The sequence below is a fragment of the Acomys minous genome (assembly GCF_964271855.1).
Source record: "Acomys minous genome assembly, chromosome: 13".
Lineage (NCBI taxonomy): Eukaryota > Metazoa > Chordata > Mammalia > Rodentia > Muridae > Acomys > Acomys minous.
Window position 1 is genome coordinate 80,152,341 of NC_140495.1, and position 22,190 is coordinate 80,174,530.

The 22,190-nt window shown below is 43.3% G+C and overlaps 1 protein-coding gene across 22 annotated transcripts in view; it reads left to right on the plus strand.

Moving 5' to 3' along the window:
* Positions 1–22,190, plus strand: part of DST (dystonin) — a 405,299-nt gene that overhangs the window by 194,629 nt on the left and 188,480 nt on the right. For 20 of the 22 annotated variants that reach the window (XM_084754634.1, XM_084754655.1, XM_084754653.1 and 17 more), the window contains 3 exons: positions 6,395–6,484; positions 8,572–8,649; positions 10,099–10,191. In XM_084754634.1, coding sequence (XP_084610760.1) covers positions 6,395–6,484; positions 8,572–8,649; positions 10,099–10,191 — 261 coding nt within the window. Of the gene's footprint in view, positions 1–6,394; positions 6,485–7,008; positions 7,108–8,571; positions 8,650–10,098; positions 10,192–12,880; positions 13,894–22,190 lie in introns of those variants that run through there. The other 2 variants (XM_084754651.1, XM_084754656.1) reach the window with 2 other exon arrangements.

The following is a 22,190-nucleotide window of genomic DNA, read 5'->3' on the forward strand; positions in this document are numbered from 1 at the left end:
AGCACACCCCAGCACTGGTGTCAGCTCTCAAGGCTGCGAGCCTGGAGCACACTGCTCAGACTGCAGGCAGCTCAGTGGGTTAGGGAGTATCCTTTCCAGGTTCCTCCGTTTGTCTAAATCTCTTTGAGATGCTCATCTGTTTTCTGCATCTTCCAGGTAGCTGGTCTCAGTCGTCTTTGCAGATCAGCTTTCTTTCATCTGAGAGAGACTCTCAGCTTTTATTGCCTACTCTGGCAGGGAGGGGCCTAGTGAACCTGGTCAGTTTCAGGGACTTCCTGAAACTATCTTGTTTACCTTTCTGTTTACAAAGCTTCCCTCTAGGATGCAATGCTTCAATCTAGAAAGAAACTGTTACATAACATTAGTATAATACTTATCCTGATCCTCACAGGTAAGTGTAGCTCTCACCTTTCATCAAAGAAGGTCTGTCTGTGTAGCCTTATTTTTCCTGGACTCACTTTGTAGAGCAGGCTGGCCTTGAACTCACAGAGATTGATCTGTCTCTGGCTCCCAGAGTGAAGAGATTATAAGCGTGCACCACTGGGTCTTGATATGAAGCTGCTTTTTACAGCAGTCTTTTATAGACTTCCACAGCTGGTCAGAATGCGGAGAACTACTGACGACAGTAGGGTGCCCAACCCCAGTTGATGGACTTCTACAACACGACCCCCTCATACCTACAGCTTTGGAGACAGAATGGGGAGAAAGATTGTAAGAGCCAGAGGAGCTGGTTGTCTGTTGTGAGATAGTGTCTTCTGTATGTGTTGGGGACGCTGCACCCATGGAAAGAAATCTTAACAATATAGTCTCCTGAATAATGACACCAGTTAACACACCATAGCAAATGGAGAAATATCATAAGCAGCCCCCCTTCCCAGATGAAGAGCCTTAGTGTCTCTCTGTGGTGGGCTGTCACTTAGCAATATAAGATGAAGTAAACCCCTTACCCCACAAAATGCTTCTGGTCAGGGCTGTACCACAGCCACAGAGAAGCAAACTAAAATGCATGGTTCCAGTGACAGAATCACTGGGAAGTGGCACTAAAATAAGATTCATGAAGCTGATTTACTGTCACTATCATGTAGTGGGAACTTATTGAAGAGATTCCTATTTTATAGGCTAGTTTCAAATTTGGTAAAAGGTATGTTATAACTAAAAGTAACTTAAATTCTTTAGCTTTTACATGGTTTTTACTGTAAAATTTTATGGTCCTATTTTCCAAAAAAATTTAAAAATTCTGTAAGAGCTAATATTTGAAATTGCTGGGGGGACCTGTTTAAAAGGTTTGTGTTAAATGACAGCACGACGATACTGTATATGATCCCTCTAAAACCATGACTAGTGTTTGTCAGTGCTGTCAATGTTTCAACTGCTACAGTTCCACCTTGTGGTGGGAGAGAAAACTTCCTTTCTTTAGTTGATACTACATTTGAATGTTTGAAAAAGAAACCCCTTTCCCTCAAGGAATTGAGTCCAGTTATGATGTAACTGTGATGTAACTATGCCACTGTGATGTAACTATGTCATTATGATGTAACTGTGCCACTGTGATGTAACTGTGCTGTAACTATGTCACTATGATGTAACTGAGTCACTGTGATGTAACTATACTGTATGTCACTATGATGTAACTGTGCCACTGTGATGTAACTGAGTCACTGTGATGTAGCTATACTGTATGTCACTATGATGTAACTGTGCCACTGTGATGTAACTATGCTGTTCCCATTGTCTCATTGCTAGATTGATTTGCATAACATCAAATGGGGGTATTTCTTTATAATGCTTAAACATACTAACTTAAAATTCATAATAACAAGGGAAATCAGGGGCTTAACACTATTCTTTCATAATTCTTGAAGAAATAATACTGTAATTTGTAATTCACAAAATGACTCAGATCACTTCCTGAGACTATTTTAAGCCTTTCTGTGTATTTATAAGGATCAGTTCTCTTATTGGTGATCCAGATAGCAATATTAGGACTTCATTTTTTTTTTTTTTTGTGAAAAGGCTTCAAAGGAGCTGCCCTAGGAGAACTTGATGGCCCATTTTTCATGTATTATTTGAGCTTTTTTTAAAAAAGGAATCAAAGCATTTTAATTGATAGTTTTCAGTAAAGCAGACTAGCCCTTCCTTTTCACTGGTTAGTACAAGGCAGCGAAAAGCTCTCAGGACAAGCCCTCTTTTATCATTTATGCCTTTTAAAAGATCGCCAATTGTGCTCCAGAGTCCTGTGTCCTTTAGGAGAAGACTGTGAGTCCTTTATCTGGCGGACCACTGCTTCTGGGATGTGCGCTTTATCCCAGCTTACTGACTGAATGTCTTTCTAGTTTGCGTTTTCCTGAGGGCCCTTTTCTCTGCAGACAGATTAGGCCTTTGCCTATTGTGAGTTGATTTCACTGAAGATCACAGTTTACAGGAAGCTAGCAAGAAATGGTGTTCAGAAGAGTAACTCTATGCATGAGAGAGAGACAGAGACAGACACACAGAGAGAGTCAAACAGAAGCACACACTGGAAAATCCTGGGGAGCATGTGTGAACCACAGAAAACAATGTTTCACTCGCCGTCTATAACTCAGGTTGTGTAACGTAACCCCGCAGTGTACCTCTGAATTCAAAAAACAGCTTACAACAATGCATTCTCTCCTGCCATCATTTTGATAATAACAATGAAATTTGTTCTTCTTAGACTGGAGAACATGGGAATCAGGCTGCCTCTGTTCTGTGTGGAAGGCTGTAGCCCAGGATTCACATGTACAGGCTCTGCACTGGCCTCCATGCTGCCATCTTAGAGCCAAGGAGCATGGTTTATACTGCATTTCTTTGGACCATCAGATACACATCACAGGAAGCTGTGATTGTGTGTGTGTGTGTGTGTGTGTGTGTGTGTGTGTGTGTGTGTGTGTGTGTGTGTAGCAGCTGTCTGTCTGCAGGGTTACAGAAGTTACTCTGATTTTTTTTCTCTCCTAAATTTTTTTTTTAAGAAAATTATGTCCCCAGGCTTAAAAGTAACTTTCTGTTTTATACATTTTCCTTTAAGTTAGCAACTCATTAATTAAAAAAAAAAAAAAAAGGTAATTCTGTCTTGAGGCCATAGGGTTTTGGTTCTCTGGTTTGAACTCAAGGCTTCTCTTTCCCCACCTTCTTAATGCCAGTGAAAAAATTAAGGCCTGGATAGCTTTGGCAGTGGGTTCAAGGTCATGGGGTCAGAATGAGAAGCAAAATTAAAATGCACGTTCCAAAGTCTTGTTTTCCTTTATAATTCATTTCTCCTTTTCCTAATTTGGTTTTACGTGATACAGTATTTCCTTTTGAAGCACCCTCTTTTTTTATTTTTTTTTAAATGTAGCATAAATATAATGGTGAGAAATGAAATTTAATTTGAGAAGTTTCCTGGTGAGGAGGCATGGTGCAATCTACTAGCAAGGCAAAGTGTGAAATGCCCTTTCTATGAGATAAGTGCTCAAAATCACACCCCGGCTAAAACGGTCCTGGAGGGAGGACAGGAAGTGGAATGTAGGAGGAGCGTCTGGCGGGATTCAGCAGGACCCTAGGCACTGTTAGGCACTGTTCTTGCCCCCCATCCCCTTCCTGAGCACATCTTGTTTACCACTGTCATGTGGGTGAAGATGTCAGATCTGCACAGTAAATTTTGAGAGATGAAGCAACTGGCTGAGCATGATGTTACTGTGTAATTGGCTGGGCATGATGTTACTATATAATTTGCTGAGCATGATGTTACTGGGTAATTGGCTGGGCATGATGTTACTGGGTAACTGGGCTCTCTGCGTGGTCCTGGTCAGGCTCCTGTACAGTCAGCCTGCTTCCTGGCTGCACTGGCGATGTGGATTGGGCACACAGGCTTAGATGCACAGTGGCCTACCAAGCACCAAGTGGGCTTTACAGATAGATTCAAGTCTGTGCCTCAGAAGGAGATCAAGAATCTTGACAGGGCTCTAGTGTGCATGCACATAGGAAATTACAGTACTGCTTTCATTTCACTAGGGGTTATGCCTGTGCATGTCATGTATGTTCTCGGAGAAGTCCTTGAAGTAAGAGTGAGTGTGTGTGTGTATGTGTGTGAGATATAGTGATGTATGTACATCATATATATCTGTATATAGCATGTATGTCCTGGAAAGGTCCTTGAAAAATGGTTCATCTCTGAGTTATAGTTATAATTAAGACTCTGAGGGGATTGTCAATTAAAGATATCTTGAGGTAAATACTCTAACAGAACAGTAACACATTTATAACTGAATATTGCCTAAAATTATCTTCAAACCACATGTTTCTGCCAGAAAGAAAATAATTTAAAACTTTCTTTTACTGTGATCTAATCCATGACACCAGTGCTATTCTGTGGGAATTGGAAGACCATACTAAAACTCCAGTTTGTAAAGATGGAGAATTGGTTAAAAATATTTCGCTTCTGCCATGTCCAGAAAGTTCTTAGAGTGGAACCCTTGAGCCTATGTCTTGTCTGTATCTGCCAGATGTATATGTGAGTGCTCAGATACTGTGACTGGCAAAAAGGACCAAGCACTATGCACACAAACAAGTAAATTTACTGGGATACCTCTAAGGGAATTTTTCATTAATTGCACATATTTTCTAACACTGATAAAATACATATCAGTGGGATAGGAGTGTGGCTTGGTGAGAGATTTCTTGCCATGTGTATAAGGCACTGGGTTTGATTCCTATACAACAATCAAAATATGGATGTTACAGAACACACGCACACATGCATATTACTGTGTGTGCATGTGGCTACTCAACTAAGATATTTATTTAACCTCCACGTTTTGGAGTAAGGACTTATCAAGTTCAAGGTTTGCTTCGATTTGTCATTAGACTTTCATTTTTCCGTGCTCTTGTGCCATTTTGTTATCTTGTACTGTTTGTTTGCCTGACATTTAGAAGTACAATGGCATGTGACTCACACTAAGACCTTGGAGAATTTACTGCAGGGAGGGCAGGTGCAGGGAGGGATCATGCCGTGGGTAAAGGAAGTGTCATTCTGGTATTAGAACCTTCTAGAGCTTTGGGGTTCTCAACCTTCCTTATGCCATGACTGTTTAATCCAGTTCCTTGTGTTGGTGAGGTGACCCCCTAGACATGAAACTGTAATTTTGTTACTGTTATGAATTGTAATGTAAATATGGTATGTGATCCTTCTGAAAGGGTCGTTTAACCCTCAGAGGGGTCACCACCAACAGGTTGGGAACCACTGCTCTAGTTCTTTCTTTGGTTCCTTTCCTGTGAACAGACCAAAGTAATAAAGTCCAGAATTGCACTAAGGTGAAAAATCTGAGTATGTGTCTGCTTCTGTGAACCGGGCATCTTTGCGGCCTGCTTTGGCATTTGTTTGTGTAGCACAGATCTTGTAGTGGGTAGTGGGTAGTGGGTAAATTATTCTTGAAATGTCTGTGGAACAGACTAGCCAGGGTCTTCAGAGAGTCTTGGCTACTTTTATTTCTAAAATCACAGGCCTGGTCAGGTGAGGGAAAAGTAGATGCCCTTAGCCAGGCAGGACAGCCAAGACTACAAAGAGAAACCTTGTCTCTCGAAAAACAAACAAACAAACAAAAAAGAAAAAGAAGCCGTTACAGGTGGAATGCCAATTTCACGCTAGTGTTGTTACTTAGATTCTCTGCCACAGAATTTAAGTTGTGAAGGAGATTTGGATAGAGGCCTCCTAACGTATACTTTACTTTAAAATTTTATTTAAAATAGAGGTTCACAGGAAACTGTACAAGTAGTACATAGAATTCTGTGTTCTGTTCCTGTAGCTCTCACTTAACAGTGTTTGGTAAAGTGCCTCTTGATCCATGTGTTAGGTACTGTGAAAAACAGCTGGAGGCAAAGCTACAACTCACTGTTAAGGTGACACTGGTTGTTTCAGGAATCATGGATATAGTCAGGATATTACTTAAATTTAAAACCGGTAACCCTATCACATATCAGTCCAAGGTAGTGTTTAGTTTGAGATATTAAAAAGTTAGTAATTCTCATGGGCTGGAGAGATGGCTTGGAGGTTAACAGCACTGTCTGTTCTTCCAAAGGTCCTGAGTTCAATTCCCAGCAACTACATGATGGGTCACAGCCATTTACAGTGAGATCTGGTGGGCAGGCACACATGAGGGCAGAGTATGTATAAATAATAAATAAATAAATCTTTTAAAAAGTTAGTTATTCTTGTTGTCTTTATGAACTGTTACCTTGAAAATCTGCGGGGTTTTTTTTTTAAGTGTTAAATTTAAATTATTTTCAAGTAATGAGAGAATAAAAATGAAAAACAGGCACACAAGTGAACACCAAGTGAACCGTGTTTCTGTCAGTAGCCTGCCTTGGTTAACGCTGAGCCTCGCTGCTGCTCTCTCCGTAGGTTCGGAAGCATGTGAACGACCTCTATGAAGACTTGAGGGACGGGCACAATTTGATCTCCCTCCTGGAGGTTCTTTCTGGAGACACCTTGGTAAGTCTGAGGTTTCCTAATGCGTGTAGCTGAGCATATAAGTCTGTAGACACGTGACCAGAGTGTTTGCAGCATAGATTTTAGGCTTTTCAGCAATTACTCTTCAAACTATGAGTTCAGCCAGAAGAAAAGAGTGAGCTCTGGTCAGTTGCTCCCGCATCCCATTGTCACGTGATGTGAGCGTGGTCCTAAGATGTCTCTGCTTCCGTGATAGATTCTGTAATTAACAGACTATTTATTTTCTTTTGTGCTTTTTCTTTTTTCTTGTTTTAACCTTTGGGTTGTTTTGTTTTCGCTTAAAATAAAAGTCAGATGCTCAATGTCCCCGTACATGGAAAGCCTCTTACGTAGCCAGGACATAGACTTTCCGAGAGCTGGGCTAACCCAGTGCCGTCTCCCTCCGTGTGATCATTACTCCCTCCTCCGTTGCCGGTTCTCCCCCATTACGTCCCGCTCATGCTCTTCTTTTCATTCCCGGTCTGTCTGTCCTTGCTGTCCTGTCTTCTGTCTGTTATATTCATTAGCCAAGGGAGCGAGACTTTTTGAAGACCTTACGGTTGGTGAGTGCAACAGCAGCATGCGAGTGTGAGCAGCATGAGGATGTGCAGGATGAGGACAAGGGGGTAGGTGTCCCCCGTAACTCACTAACCCAGCAGGTGGTGTGTGCAGTGCTAACCCGACAGGCCAGTAACTCACAGGCTCTAGAGAAAAGGCAGGGACCCAGCCCCAGAGCAGGGTGGACAAAGGAACCATTTCCTCTTTAAAGTTATCTTCAGAGCTGAAATGACTGACGTATTTATACATTACCGTGCTCTGCTTTTTAGAGGTTTTTTTAAACATTAAATATATAAAATATATCACTTAGAATCCTGATAACTAGTAATTTTTATGCATCCATCCCCTACTGGGATTGCTATTTCCGACGTAACAATTCATTGCTCCTTTTGGGGGCCAGGAGGAGGCATAGGGAGATTTTTATCTCATGCTGACAGTTTCCTTTAAATCATACCCATTGGCACAGGTGGCTATTATTTATCTGTGGGGTGCAGAAGGGTCTTGTATCCCATGGAATCCACAGGGAGGTCCAGCTGAGCTGACACCTAGCAGACCCCATTTAGCCACCTCTGCAGAGACTGGTGAGCCTCATTGGTCATCTGGATCCCACCTCCTGGGTTTCCTTGGAAATCATGCTTTTCTAGATCCAACTAGTGAAATTTCAGCACCGTTTCCACCTCGGTACCCAATTATTTCCCTTTAATGGTCTGCTGTCTTCTAGCGTGGTACCTTGATGCCAACAGCTGCTGTCTGAGAAGGAAGGAGTCAATTGCTTCTGCCTTTTCTGCTTGTAGCGGGGTTTATTTTTCCCCCAGCTCTGTTCCCTTTCTTCTTTTGCTAATGTGTACTAAGGAAATGGTAGTAGAGAAAAATGACAATGACACTTGTCATTGGGAAAGTAGTCACATCCATCCGTCACCTCACACACAACAGTACACAGTCCTTTCTGCCTGTACCACATCCAGCTTTGTGCAAAGGCTGGAATAAAATACAGAGGAAAGGTACTGCACACTGGAAGTTGCTTTTTCCTCTCCTCCATCACAGCTAAATAAACCTCTGTCTTTCTCCTTAGTGGTTTTGTTTTTCAGTATACTAATTGCATGTTATTTCACCTCATTTTCACAAATCCATAAATATAACTAGAGAAACTGCCTTGCTGATAGTCATACTAAGAAGGGAAAATGGAGAATTACGATTATCTTTGTGGATTCATAGCCAAGCAAACAGCAATTGGCCAAGATTGTTCTGTTAGTGAACACAGAAGGACCGCATGGTCTATAACTTTCCTTTTTATTCTATTTTTTTTTTATTTTTAAATAAAGCATCCTGGGATAAAGCTCATGTTTAAAGTATATTTAGAAAAAGTCTCTCATACTTGAAATTCAGCCTGAGATAATAGAGAAGAGTTAAAAACCTCTTAAAAAAAAAACAACAAGTTGGGCCTACCTAGCAAATAGTTTGAAAATATTAAGATGAACAGAAAATATAGTCAGTGGTGTAGTGTTTTTACTCCTTCCATTTTCTATCCTTAGCCCAGGGAGAAGGGTCGGATGCGCTTTCACAGGCTGCAGAATGTACAGATTGCACTTGACTACTTGAAAAGACGCCAGGTATGATATTTTTCAGTCTCTAACATAAGAAGTTAAATAATCTGCATAGGAATGTGTCAGGGAGAATAAAGGGTTAACTGGATCTGAACTATGGTAATTATCATACAAACATTTAACAACGTGTTTTGAACACCTGTTGCGGAGAAAAGGACATTCCTATTAGGTGTAAGCTCAGAAGAACTGTAAGTGGGGGCAGAGGCCAGCCTGGTCTACAAAATGAGTCCAGGACAGCCATGTCTTGAAACAACCAACCAGCCAGCCAACCAAAAAAAAAAAAAAAAAAAAAAAAAAAAAAAAAAAAGGACTTGGTCTCCCTGGTGGAACTGGAATGCATCTGCCTAAACAGTAGAGACATCTGAAGGCAACAGGGTGTCAAGAATGCCTGTGAATGCAATGCCATAGCTCCTGGGAGGGGTGCGGTAGCACTTGACGTTTTGCACGATGTGTATTGGAATATTTTCATAGTTTACACCCTACTTCTAGAAACAGTGCTAGCAGTGTTTGTTTGTGCTTACTCGGGGCATAACAGTCCTCTATTGTGGGTAGCTAACTGGCTTGGTCTGCTTTGTGCAGCTGTCATAAAATAATCGATGCTGTATAATTCATAGAGAACAGGATTCATTCCTTGTGGTTCTAGAGGCTGGAAATTGAAGATTGAGACAGTAACATTTGGGATCTGGCAAGGGTGGCCTGTAGTCTCGTGTGACAGAAGGGACAAGGGTGAAAAATATCTCCCTTGCTCCATCATGCTCCCTTAAATAAGGAACCAAACTGTTCAGCGTAATGACACATGAGTCTTGGTATTTAATTATGTTCTTAATTCTTTTGTGTAAGAAATGAATGTTGGTGATCATTGTGTCTATGAATGGTTGATAAACTTCGGGTCTGAGCGTTGCGCTCCTCTGATGTTTTCTCAGCTTCTAGATGCTCTGAGATTTAAATACGAATGACAGAAAATACTGTTCTAAAAAACCCCCGGCAATAGATGTACAAGCTATTAGAGACGGTTTATGGTCCAGACCATTTTCGGCTTGGTTACCAGGGTAAAATGAGCTCATTTCAAAAGAAAGCTGTCTCATAATTTTAAGATCATAAATACTTATCTGGGCCTTATCGTTGTGTTTTTGACAAGTGGGCACTGTCAGTACTTGCTCTAGGAGAGCAAACACAGTGATACCCAGTTTCTGTGTTAGAGTGACGTTGGGATCTAGACCCTTGAAGGGGAGGAAAAAACGGTATCTGGTGATCTTTGCGCATGCACTGTGTGTGTGTGTGTGTGTGCGCGTGTGTGTGTGTGTGTATGTGTGTGTGTGTGTGCGTGTTTGTGTGTGTGTGTATGTGTGTGTGTATGTATGTGTGTGTTATTTAGCATTTCCTTTATAGTTAAAGAGAATTTGTGCCCAGTTTATAATGAACATTTTGTCTGTCTCTCTTTCGTCTATAAAACAGGTGAAGCTAGTGAATATTAGAAACGACGACATCACTGATGGAAACCCTAAGCTGACTCTGGGATTAATTTGGACAATAATTCTGCACTTTCAGGTGAGTCCGGTCTCTCTTCGCGGCTCTTGTGACGTCTTACGGCTGGTTCTGAGCAGGTGTTTTATATCCCCTGCATGAAAAACAAATTTCAGGCTGCTTTCACCGCAGTGCCTCCCTTACTCTTTCTGACAACACTGTAAGCCTGGTGTGTCCTGTCTCTTGCTGTCCATGAGCATCTCTGTTTGCCTTTAAAGGCCTTCTGTTGTAACCTTAGAGTTGATAAATAGAGATCGCCTTGCTAAGTGCAGATATATTTCTTTTTTTGTTGTCTGGTCAGTATTACTTGTTTTAGCTGTTTAAAGATTTTATGATTTAAATCCTCATTTAAAATAGTTTCATCCCTGTTGTTAATAAATTTCCTCCTGTAGACACTAGATGGCAGTAGACATCTAAAGATATTCTAAAGAGCCAGACTATTAAAAACAGCTGAGCCTTATCATAGACCGAAGACATTTTGAAAGAAATCTGTAATCTGATTTATGGTGACTCCCCTCTGTAACGTGCTTCACTTTGCTGACTTCTCACAGTCTCCCCAAATGTGGTAAGACCCACAGTAGTACCGTGCAGCCAGAATGTGATGGGAAGGAATGGGGAGTCAAGGGTCTGGGGAAGGCCGGTGATGACAGGGCCAAGAGCAGGTCCTCCTGGGGAAACAGAAGAGGAATATTGCGAGGGACATGTAAAGCAGCAGGAAAAGGAATTGGCGAAGCCACATAGGGACAACGGGAGTGGAAAGGGATAGTAAACAGTGTGAAATGCCACCGCAGACCGCGGAGCAAACCTTCCCCAGCTGTCTGCAGCGGGAACAAGAAAATAACAGATGGGAATGTGGGTAAATAGGAACTAGCAGCAGCATGTATGGACTCCACACTTGAGGAAAGTTAAAGCCGAGGGTCATTTAAGAAGAATTCTCTGTTAAGTCAGCCATTGCGGTACTGCTTGTGTCTCAGCATCGGGGATTTGAGGCAGGAGGATTGAAGGTTTGAATGTGGTTGTTTGGGTGAGATATAAGTGAACTATAGCTCGTTTTAGTGGTGTGCTCATCATAGACCGGAACTCCTTCTGGCCGTGCCCAGTGAGAACAGTGGCAGCCACCCTCACCCAGAGCAGCACAGCCTTTTATTGCCTCTTTTTGTTGCAATAAACAAGGCAAAACTTTCAGAAGAGCAAATTGTAGGTTTTTAAAACTCTGCTTTTGAGCATCACCTATTGGAGGTATTTTTCATTCTGGCATTCAGATGGGAGAAATTGTATTCCTGATAGTCTCCCGTGATCAATCACTATATGCTAGATCATGGCGAGGTAAGCTGTGCTTGCTGTTGAAGTGTTGTTTATAAGTTAGCTGTGATCCAGGGTGATACATCCATTCCGAATAGAACTACAAATCCAAGTGTATGAAGAAAAGTTTAGGGGCTGTGCTGGGCGTGGCCGGATGTTAGAGAAGAAGGCTGTAAACGGTACCAGTCAGCAGGCGGATGCAAAAGCTGAGCCACTGCTGGAAGGGAAGTGTGGCATGTGACCTAACCACAGACAGTCACTTAGTTTGGCAGGGCCAGAGGGAAGGGTGGAGGGAGTGCCCATCATGCCTTGCTTCTCCACCCTGTCAGTACAAACAGCCGAATTCTACACCTAAGTGATGTTTCATTGCCTTTGAAGACATTGAAACTTAAGAAGAGATGAACCCAGGTCTATATTTTTTTCCTAGCCTTCATGTAGGATATGCCACTGGATAACGTTTAGTTTTCTTTTAAAAATAATTAAGAAAACCCTTACAGTACAGATATGTTACAGACATCTGCAACATCAGTGTCCATGAGACCATTTGAGGGGATCTGCCCCCTCTGTAAAACATGCTGAGCTCCTGTTTTGATTGGTTGGAAGACTGTTTGGAAAGACAGTGGCCAGCTTTCCAACTTGGCTTTGGCTTGTGTGTCAGTCTCTTTCATGTCACACTGGCTTCCTTTGCACCATGCCTATGACTCAGTGTTAGAAGTATGCACAGCTCAGACTATCAAGTCTCCATACTGATTTCCTCATTTTCCACCATGGCCCCGCTGAGGATGTTTAATATTTAACCCAAGTGCAGTTACAGAACATAAAGTTTAACTGCCCCCGTGTATATGTCAGAAGGTGCGGGCACTGCCCCTGCCTAAGTATCCCACCTTTAAATCACTCCCTTTATTCATTTGTGCATGTGACAATTCTAGTGAGCAGATGACTTCAAGGCTTATTATTTGAACAGTATTTCGAGCCATATTAAAAGACTGGCTTTAGAGACAAATAAAATATTTTTGGCATTCAGTGTTTATCTTTCCTTCATCCAGTTGTTGAATCATATTTTATGCCATTTTTTTTTAAAGTCAGTCTTAACACTGGAAACTCTTAAGGCTTTTCATTTCTCTGTGTGTAAGCCCTAAAGTTAGTTGGTGTTTTCAGAGGAGGCTCTCTCCGAACTTGGGTTTGAAAGGCACTTTGAGATTGAACTTGAAAAGCGCTTTGCTAGTAAGTCTCTTTCTTGGCTGTGTTTACTTTCTGTTTGCTTGGCTTCGGAGGTTAGTGCAAATGTTGATAGTGCGCGTGTGCATTTCAGACAGCACCGTGTTAATCTGCGGGTCATAGTCTCCGTGGCGATTCTCAGGGCTGGCCTTGGAAGCTCACTGGTGCCTGATTTGACCGTGAGCGGTCATGTTTGTCTGAGAGGACTGACTGGTGGCCAGGAATAAGTCACAGTGCCTAATAAGACACAGAGACCGGCTGGCAGGGTGCCACAGCGTTTCTTGCAAGTGGTTTTCTCATAAGCAACATGGCTTCAGGCTGAAGAGAATGGTCGCACAGGCTGCTGGGGTCAGAGTGGAGCCTCAGGACTTGGTGGAGCCGGTCCTGGAAGCCCCGGATTTTGAAATGAGTGAGTTTGTGGAGCCGTGAGCGCCTGTGGATCAAATGGGGAATGTCTGTGGCTGCGTGCGGGCTGAGAAGGAAGAGCAGTATTTTGATCCTGCCAAAAGTCCCTTGAGTCCTGAAAAATACTCTCCCGGAAGAAAGTATTTCAGAAGAAAACCTCGCCAGAAAGTTGTAGGTGACGCCGAGCCGGTGGGGCAGAGCAGTGATAAAGAAATCAGGAAGGATGGCAGTCAGCCTGCCAGGGAGCAGCCAGCTGTGCCAGCCAGAGCAGTGCTGCCGGGAGACCCTGCCGCACGCCCCACACCCGAAAATGGTGTACAGCCAGGGAAGACGGTTACAGGGGACCACAGCGAGCAGAAACCTCTGCCCAGTGCTGTGGACAGTTGCTCTTACCGAGGGACGGTTTCCTCGGCTCAGAGAGGAGACTCCCAAGCACAAGTTAGTATCCCGGACAAGACGATTTCAGAAGAAGATAACCCTCCATCTTGCACAGAGAGGGAGAGACATTCAGATGATGGCAGCACAAAACAGGGAGCATTCCAGAGGAAAAACGAAGTATCTCTTCCCCAAAAGGCAGCCAGCTTAAGCTCCATCTTCTGTGTCTCAGAGAAATCCCTTGAAAACAGGGTTTTTATGGAAAACCTGTCAAAAAGTTCTAGCAGTGTCCAAGAACAGCACAGTACCGAGAGAGTTCACGCTCACACAACACACTGTCTTCAGTTTACAAAGAGGAGCTACCGGTCCCTCCGTGCCAGTGTGCCCTCCCTTCCCAAGGGCTCACCTGGGGACGATGGGCAGGAGGTGAGTGAAGCGGGCGCACACATTAGCTCATGTCCCAGCTAAAGAGTTTTCATATGTGAGCGCTGTGACTTTATCCTTTGTGTTAGCCATGTCTCCTAGCCTCACTCCAATTTCAGTAGCGTATATGTGTTAATTGTTGCGTAATTTGGAAAAGCACTCATTTAACAGGGTGGGTGTTTAGCTTTAATTTCTGTAATTCATGGCTCCTGCTTCCTTCCTTCCTTCCTTCCTTCCTTTCTTTCTTCTTTCTTTCTTTCCTTCTTTATCTCAGGGTATGGGGGAAGAGTCTGCAGAAACTTAGCTCTGTGGTAGGTAAGAGTTAAATTAGAAAACATGACACTTGACTGTCTCAGTGTAGATTGCATAGAGGATTTTGATGTTTCCAAAACACACACACACACACACACACACACACACACACACACACACATGTTTGAGATAATAGATTGCCCAAATGCACCTATTTGAATCTCACCATATGTATATGTATATATACATGTATACACACACACACACACACACACACACACACACACACACACACTGCAGTCTCTAAATACGTCCAGTTACTGTGTGTCAATTAAGATGTAAAGTATTGTTTCAAAAGGAATAAGGAATGACAGGACAATATAGGAAACAGTACAGCTCTCCGGGCATCCCAGCTTTCTGTTCCATAGTCCAAGAGGCCAAATTCCATTTCTCTATCAATTTTCATGCACAGCATATTCACATAATTGCTTTCAATTGTCCTGTGTGTTGAGGGTGGAGGCACAGATTAACTTGCCTACATCCCCTGGCCTGTTTGACATTAGAAACTGTTAGGACAGCATGTCATTGTGACTGGGATGTGACTCAGGTTGCCAGGAAGCTGAGGTCTTTTCCCCTGACATTGATATTTACCTTTGGACAAATTACTTGTCTTTCAAATGTAATTGGATCAGTATAATTTACTTCCCTGGGAAGTGCATTTACCTAAATGACTTCTCTGTGTTACTAAATCAGGGTTGATTTTTTTTTTATTTCATTTTATTTTATTATTTTTATTTAGTTAGTTCTTTTTTTTAATTTTTTTTATTTTTTAGACAGAATTTCTCTGTTAGCCTTAGCTGTACTGGACTTTATTTGTAGACTAACCTGGGCTCAAGCTCACAGAGATCTGCCTGCCTCTGCCACCCTGAGTGCTGGGATTACAGGAGTGCGCCAGCTTGATTTTTTTCTTCTTCTTCTTTAAGCTTTTACTAACTTTATCTTTTATCCAGAAAAGGTCTGGATGCAAGTGGTATTTGTGATGCCCAACTTCACGGGCAGGTCATTGTGTTGCTGGTGTAGATCATTGCACAGTGGCCAAAAGAGATTACTAGGGTTTAGTATGCATGCTCATCGTTGACCTTGGTGGCCGAGTTCCTGCTTGTGTACGCCCCGGACCTTGCCAGTGTTCTGCCTCATGAGCTCTGTTTATGGTTTACAGTGGTTCCATTTAAATAGAACATCCAGTGGTGGCAGTCTCTCTGTGTAGTCCTGGCATACAGGGCAGCACATAAGAAAACAAATCATCTGCCCTACGCATATGAATGTACCTTGCTTTAGTGTCCTGGATTATTTCCCTCAGAATTTGGCTTCAAGTAAGCGCTATGTGTTTTTGTTGCCTTTTTTTTTTTTTTTTTGCTATTATCCTCCTGCCAAGGGTTTGGTGATCTGTTTTATCAAACAAGATTTTAAAGGTTTCTTTGGAAAACGCATGTGAAAATGTCATAAGCCTGCCAGTTAGGCTTGTTGAGCGATTGTGCCACAGTGGGATGTAACTGAGTGTAGCACTTTCTAGATCAAAGCAGAGTGAGGTGGTTATGATCTTATCTGAGTAAGATAAGACATTCTGTCTCCTTCAGTCCAGATAAGGGCTATTTATTTTGTGATAGAGAAGGGGTCCCAGCCAGCAGCTAGGCTGTTTGTCTCAGGTCATACTTCCCGTATCCTTATGGGTGTTTTCTTGGGTCACTTTGCTTAGAACTCTGCGTTACAGTGGACTCGTCACGTTCCATGGATGATATGATACAGGCGGCAGGGCCCAACCCCTTCATTTATATTTTTTCCCCTTCAGAATTGGCTCATGAGCCACATAACCATTGTTTGTCTGCCTCAAGTTATTTTTAATATTTGTCTCACTTGATTCATTCCTACTTGCTGTTGTGTGTAGTGTTGACCTTGAGGACACTTGAGGACTTTGACATAGAATAGAGTGCAGTTCTTTGAGTTCCTCTTACCCTGATCTGAACTCTCCTGGTCTTGTGACACAGGTCATTCTCAGTGCAGATGACCAGCCTGTCTCTCCTTTAAACCCTTCAAATGACATGCTGAGAGGCACTCCTGGCTAAGGCTCTCCCTCCATGCATGCCTGATGAATATGTCTCACAGGCGCACACATACACACATGTCTGGGGACAAGTGGGTGAGTTAGAAAGGAGGTGGTGGGTATTAGATTTGTGCGATGCTTTAAGATTGGAAAATGTTGTGTTGTGTTGGGGATCACCCCAGCAATTGTATGAAATAGACAAAATAGGTCGTCCTCATACAGAATGAAGAAAAGCCATAGTGGCTCAATGTGTTCTAAGTTAACAGAGCATGAACAGCTTGATTTGGGCAGTGGCATGGTGTCGGTTTCATCCCATTGTCAAAGAAGTTCTGCCTGGGTGTGGTTGGTGATCTACAGCCCCAGCCGCTTACTCAGCTCAGACAGGGGCTCTGCTTGGGCTTCAGAGTTCCAGGAAACAGTCCACTGTGCCCAATAGGGATATAGGCTGCTTGGTGCAAGGAGCAGTAAGCCAGCCCAGAAATGGAGGTGGCTTATGCCCGGGTACTAGTGAGTAGTGGGACTATGTCTGTGAGTAGCCACTGCACTTTATCCTGTAATGTAGTGAGACTACAGTGCTTTAACTTAATATAGCAGTCTGGAAGGAAGCTGCTAGAAGAGAAGAGAGCAAGGCCTGAGGCTCATAGGGCCATGCGTGAAGAACTGGGGTGCTGAACACAAGCAGCAAAGAGCAGGCCGTGCTTGCGGAGGTTGTCTTTGTGTCTGCTGTTTAAGGGGCTCCCTGCTGTGCACACTCATGTGTGTGTCCTGTACCTTGCGGCATGGTCCCTGCTGTGCACACTCATGTGTGTGTCCTGTACCTTGCGGCATGGTCCCTGCTGTGCACACTCATGTGTGTGTCCTGTACCTTGCGGCATGGTCCCTGCTGTGCACACTCATGTGTGTGTCCTGTACCTCGCGGCATGGTACCTGCTGTGCACACTCATGTGTGTGTCCTGTACCTCGCGGCATGGTACCTGCTGTGCACACTCATGTGTGTGTCCTGTACCTCGCGGCATGGTACCTGCTGTGCACACTCATGTGTGTGTCCTGTACCTCGCGGCATGGTACCTGCTGTGCACACTCATGTGTGTGTCCTGTACCTTGCGGCATGGTACCTGCTGTGCACACTCATGTGTGTGTCCTGTACCTCGTGGCTTAGCCTCTATCTCCACCCCTTAGGCTCTCCTACACACATTCTTCGTTTTTCAATTTCACAAATCCCACTTCATCCCAGTCTCCTTAGGTGGATACCAACAAGACGCTTGGCTTCTCTATTTATAGACCATGAATTCTCTAACCTTATCGTATGTGAGAGTAACCTGGGAAGAATTTTGAAAATACCGATACCTGTATGTCATTCTCAGTGATCCCAATATAATAAATGAAGATAGAGCTCTACATTAGATTACAGTGGTCAGGACAGAGAATACAGTTGTGTGCATGTGTGTATGTGCATATGTGCATATCTGTGTGTGTGCGCACACACGTGTGACCATGTGGAAGGGGTATGTATCAGAAGGTCTGAGTTCTTACAGTTGTTAAGAAAGAAAGCAGTGTGACTTAGCCATGATCATTTCTGTAATTTTATGTTCTTTTGAGAACATCATGGTTCTTCCTTTAACCATAATGTTATTCGTTGGGTCCTGCCATATGCTAGGCACTTCCCCACAGCGCTCATTTTCAGAGGGTGTCTGTGAAGTGGTTCTAGGCAAGGCTCAGGAAGGGTAAGCAGACCACTCAGTGCCCTTGCCGAGCACATGTGAGAACTTCGCTTTGACACAGAGCCGTCCAAGCTGAGCCGCTACCCTGATGCGCACCCTTGCCCAGTTCCAGATCTCTGCGAATTTCTGTATGTAAATGTACGCTGTCTGGTTTCCAGTGATTTCTTTCCTGTTCTTCCTTTGTCTAACATTTACTGTGATTATGTTGAGTTAAAACAAGACCCTGAGTTTAGTAGAACACCCTTTCTTTTCTGCACGTTACAGCCTGGTGTTTTGCAGCAATGGTGGGGACCAGGCTATAAACCTAAGTCCCTTGGCCCTTAGGCTTCCGGATGGTGGTGGTTGCTCTTCCTTCCCACAAGCCAGATGCACTGACTAATGAAAATGGTACTTCTGTGTGCCTTCCTCGCCAGGCAGTGGTACAGACCCCAGGGAGTCAAGGATTGAAAGTTATCAGTGTGGCTGCTGTAGAGACAGTGTGGTCTCTGGATAAATAAAGAGATGAGTTATTTTATTATTACATTAACTTTTATTTATTTACTTATTTATTTATTATTTATTTATTTATTTTTGGTGTTTCGAGACGGGGTTTTCTCTGTGTAGCCTTGACTGTCCTAGACTCGCTTTGTAGACCAGGCTAGCCTTGAACTCACAGTGATCCACCTGCCTCTGCCTCCCGAGGGCTGGGATTAAAGGTGTGCGTCACCACGCCTGGCTATTCATTCACTTTTATATTTGAAGTTTTTTTTTTAGATGGAGCCATCTCAAAATGTGAGAGGAACACAGTAATTAATATTCACACACTCGGGAAAATGTTTGTTCATTATTTTTTCTCTATGCTTCAGCTACAGATTTCCCACTGAGCTTTAAGGACTGTTAGAAACTTGGAGTGTATTTTCTTCTGTCCTGTGATAGGATGTGGACTCTTGTGCATCCTGAAGCTCAAGAGCATCTAGTACATAGCTGAGTAATTTGTTTCTTTCTGAACCATTTTAGCTCCTTTTAATGCAAGTGTGTTTATTGATTTTTTGAATGATTATAGTTATTTAATTAATGGTAATGTAGTCACATATAATTTGGGTCCCAGTCAGCTTTTCAGTGTTCTATGTTTTAAATTCGGTGCAGAAGCTATAAAAGCTTGAAGCCTTCTCTTTCTTCTACTAAAGAAACGGGTTATTTTTATGTTCGAACAAAAATGAGGGACTTTCCTCAAGTAGTCTTAAATTTAGTCTTGGCAATTTAGTTTTTTCTTTGACCTACAACCCCTGCCTGATGTTTGCCAATGTTTAAATACTTTTGTCTTTCGTTTAGCCCTTTCTTTCATGTAGGCGGTTTGTAATTGTTGCAGTTTCAAAATGTTTGAGCAACATTTTCACTTAAAATATTTTGTGGGGCATTCTAACACATTTTTTTTTAAACTTGGAAGCAGCCTCAAAAAAATGTGTTGATTACACTTATTCCTGCCAAAATACTTAGATTGTTTCTGAAAGAATTGTCTTTAAAGCAACATCTTAACTTGAAAGCATGTGCTTGTGTTGACACTTAAGTGCGGAATCGGGTTTTGGCTGACTGCAGTTGCAAGCAGTGTGTGAATCAGAGTTTAAGCAGCACTCCCCTTCACACACTGACCTCAGTTTACCCTGGAGCAACTATCATCCTGAGACCTCGACGAGATGCTATTGCTTCCTCAGTTTTACACCAAAGGAAACTGATGCCCAGGGAAGTCCCAGGATAGGAAGGGTGGCACTGGATGGTGGCTGCCATGCTCCACAGCTGTGGCCCAGACTTTATGCTGGACGTAGCTGGGTGAGCCACTCCTTGAGTTAGAAGGAGGATGCTGAGCTCCTCCTTCTCCTGCTATGGCTTTCGCTTGTAATACTATTGAAATTCTCACAAGGAATTTTCCAGTACAACATGCCAAGAAGTATGATTTGTGCCTGATAGCATCTTTGCATCTCACCCTGCCTTGTGCTTCTGTTGCCGTGATCAAACATGATGACGTTGAGCAACTTGGAGAGGAAAGGGTTATTTGGCTTACATCACAGTTCATCATTTGGGGGAAGTCAGAGCGGGAACCTGGGGGCACAGGATGGAGCGGAAGCTGAGGAGGAACCCTGCTTCCTGGCTTGCTTCTCCTGCTTTCTTATGGGACTCAGGACCACCAGCCCAAGGGTGGCACCATGCACAGTGAACTGGGCCCTCCCATGTCAATCATCAGTCAGGAAAAGGGCCCCCCAGCTTTGCCCACAGGCCAGTCAGGGGCATTTCCCCAGTTGTCTGCGCTTTTTCCTACATAGCTCTGGCTTGGGTCCAGATGACAAAAGACTAGCCCGCAAATTGTCTAAGGGTTGGGGACTTCGGTAGGTCATCCTTTTCCCAGGTGTCATTTCCACATCTTCCATCCGTCAGTTCCTGTATTAGTAGAATGAGTTTGCTCACCAGGGGCTAAAACTCCTAGAGTGTCGTAGAGTCGCTGCAGATGTGGTAGAATAAAGGGCACATCAGAGGTCTTCAGTCAGAAAACTTAAAGTTAGGTCTCACTATTCATGCCTCTAAAATGGGTGTGGCTTCTTGTCCATTAAATGAGGTAACGAGGGAGAAGTAGATTGGATGCGAAGCGTGTCATTGCCTTTACCTTTTCAAGATCTTTTCCTATGGATACGGAGAAGCCTTCCTAGCTATCCTCTGAGGCAAAGTTTTCAAGTTTTACCAGGACATTTCCTTCCGTCCCTACAGTCATAAAGTGTTCTACATATCAGAGTAAGGCTGCTGCGTCCTCCTTCCGTGTCAGTTCTTATCTTCTCACTGGTTTCTTCAGCCGTCATAGATCAGTGTGTTTTCTTCCTCAAATTCCAGAGTGAGCTTAAAACTTCAACTTACTGAAACAGAAGTTGGCCTGGGAGAAGCCAATTCTTGTAGTTACCTTTGGTTATTTGCACCTTAGTAGGATTCACATCATCAGAGGCATTGAGCAGCTAGGCTGTGGGAGAGTCCCGGAGGCAGCTCAGCAGCTCTGCAGGCAGGGAGGCTGCCAGTGAAGGAAAGGTGGCAAGTTATTTGAGAAAGAATCTCTTGGTATGTTGCCCAAGATTGCCTTGGCTTTCTGGGCTCAAACGATCCTCCTGCCTCAGCGTCCCCAGTTTACTGAGAGCTCTGATTTTTTTTTTTTTTTTTTGGTATTATTATTACCTCTGTTGCCTCCTATTCATGTGAGGGAGCCAGGTGTGTCGCTGCCTCAGGAACCACGTGATGTTCTGTGTATTAGCTAGCCTGTCTCAGTTGACACTGACCCTCTCCTGTGAAGAAGAGCTTGGCTGCAGATGTTGGGGTAGAACAAAAGGATGCGTTTACAGGGTGCTGTCTGCAGAGCAGTCCTTTCCTAGCAGTGGCCGTGTGTCTGTTAATATTGGCCGGTGATGTTAATTCAAAGTAGTTGGCTTTGTGGCATGTACTGTGGCTGCCGGGAGAAAATTCAGCTGTTACGAGGATGGAATAGTTCTCTAAATGTGCAGGAGAAATTTCACTCTCAGAAACCCTGAGCTGGGGTTTAGGGGACCTAGATGCAACCAAGATGTTAGACCCTGGGCACAGTGTCTTATTCTACTTTCAGTTTGTTGGCCACTGCAGTGACAGCATTTCCCCCAAATGGCTTTGCTTTCTGTCAGTTTGAATTCCGTAATCTTCATATTTATAGCCTTACCAACACAAAATAGCCTGTTGGCTTTTCTGCTTCTTGTACGTATTAACTAATAATCAAGTTGACGAAACTTTTAACAATCACATAAGTCTTTTTAAATACTACTGATAAATATTGGGATTTTTGTGGAATGATTAAGTGCACACATATTTTAAATGTACACATGAAGCTAGGATATAACTGTGTCAAGAATCCTTGCATAACATGCATGTGGCCTTGAGTTCAGTCTCCCATAGGACAGCCAGGTTATATAAAATGTGAATAAATTTCCTGGGACCGTTGGAGTCAGCTTTGGAATGGGCTGTGCTATGTGCATGCCACAGCGGTGACAGCATCTGTAAAAATAGGACGCCCCTGATTCCAAGTTGTCTGGTCGAGTTGACTTTGTTCAGAGGCCCTGCTGATTTCCAGGTCCGCTGACTGCACAGCGATGCGGTCATTTCCCAGCACACAGGCCATTAAGCAATTAACTGTGAGTGGAGTTGGGAGCTGGGAGAAGTCAGTGGCTTTTCTTTCATTTCCGGGTTAT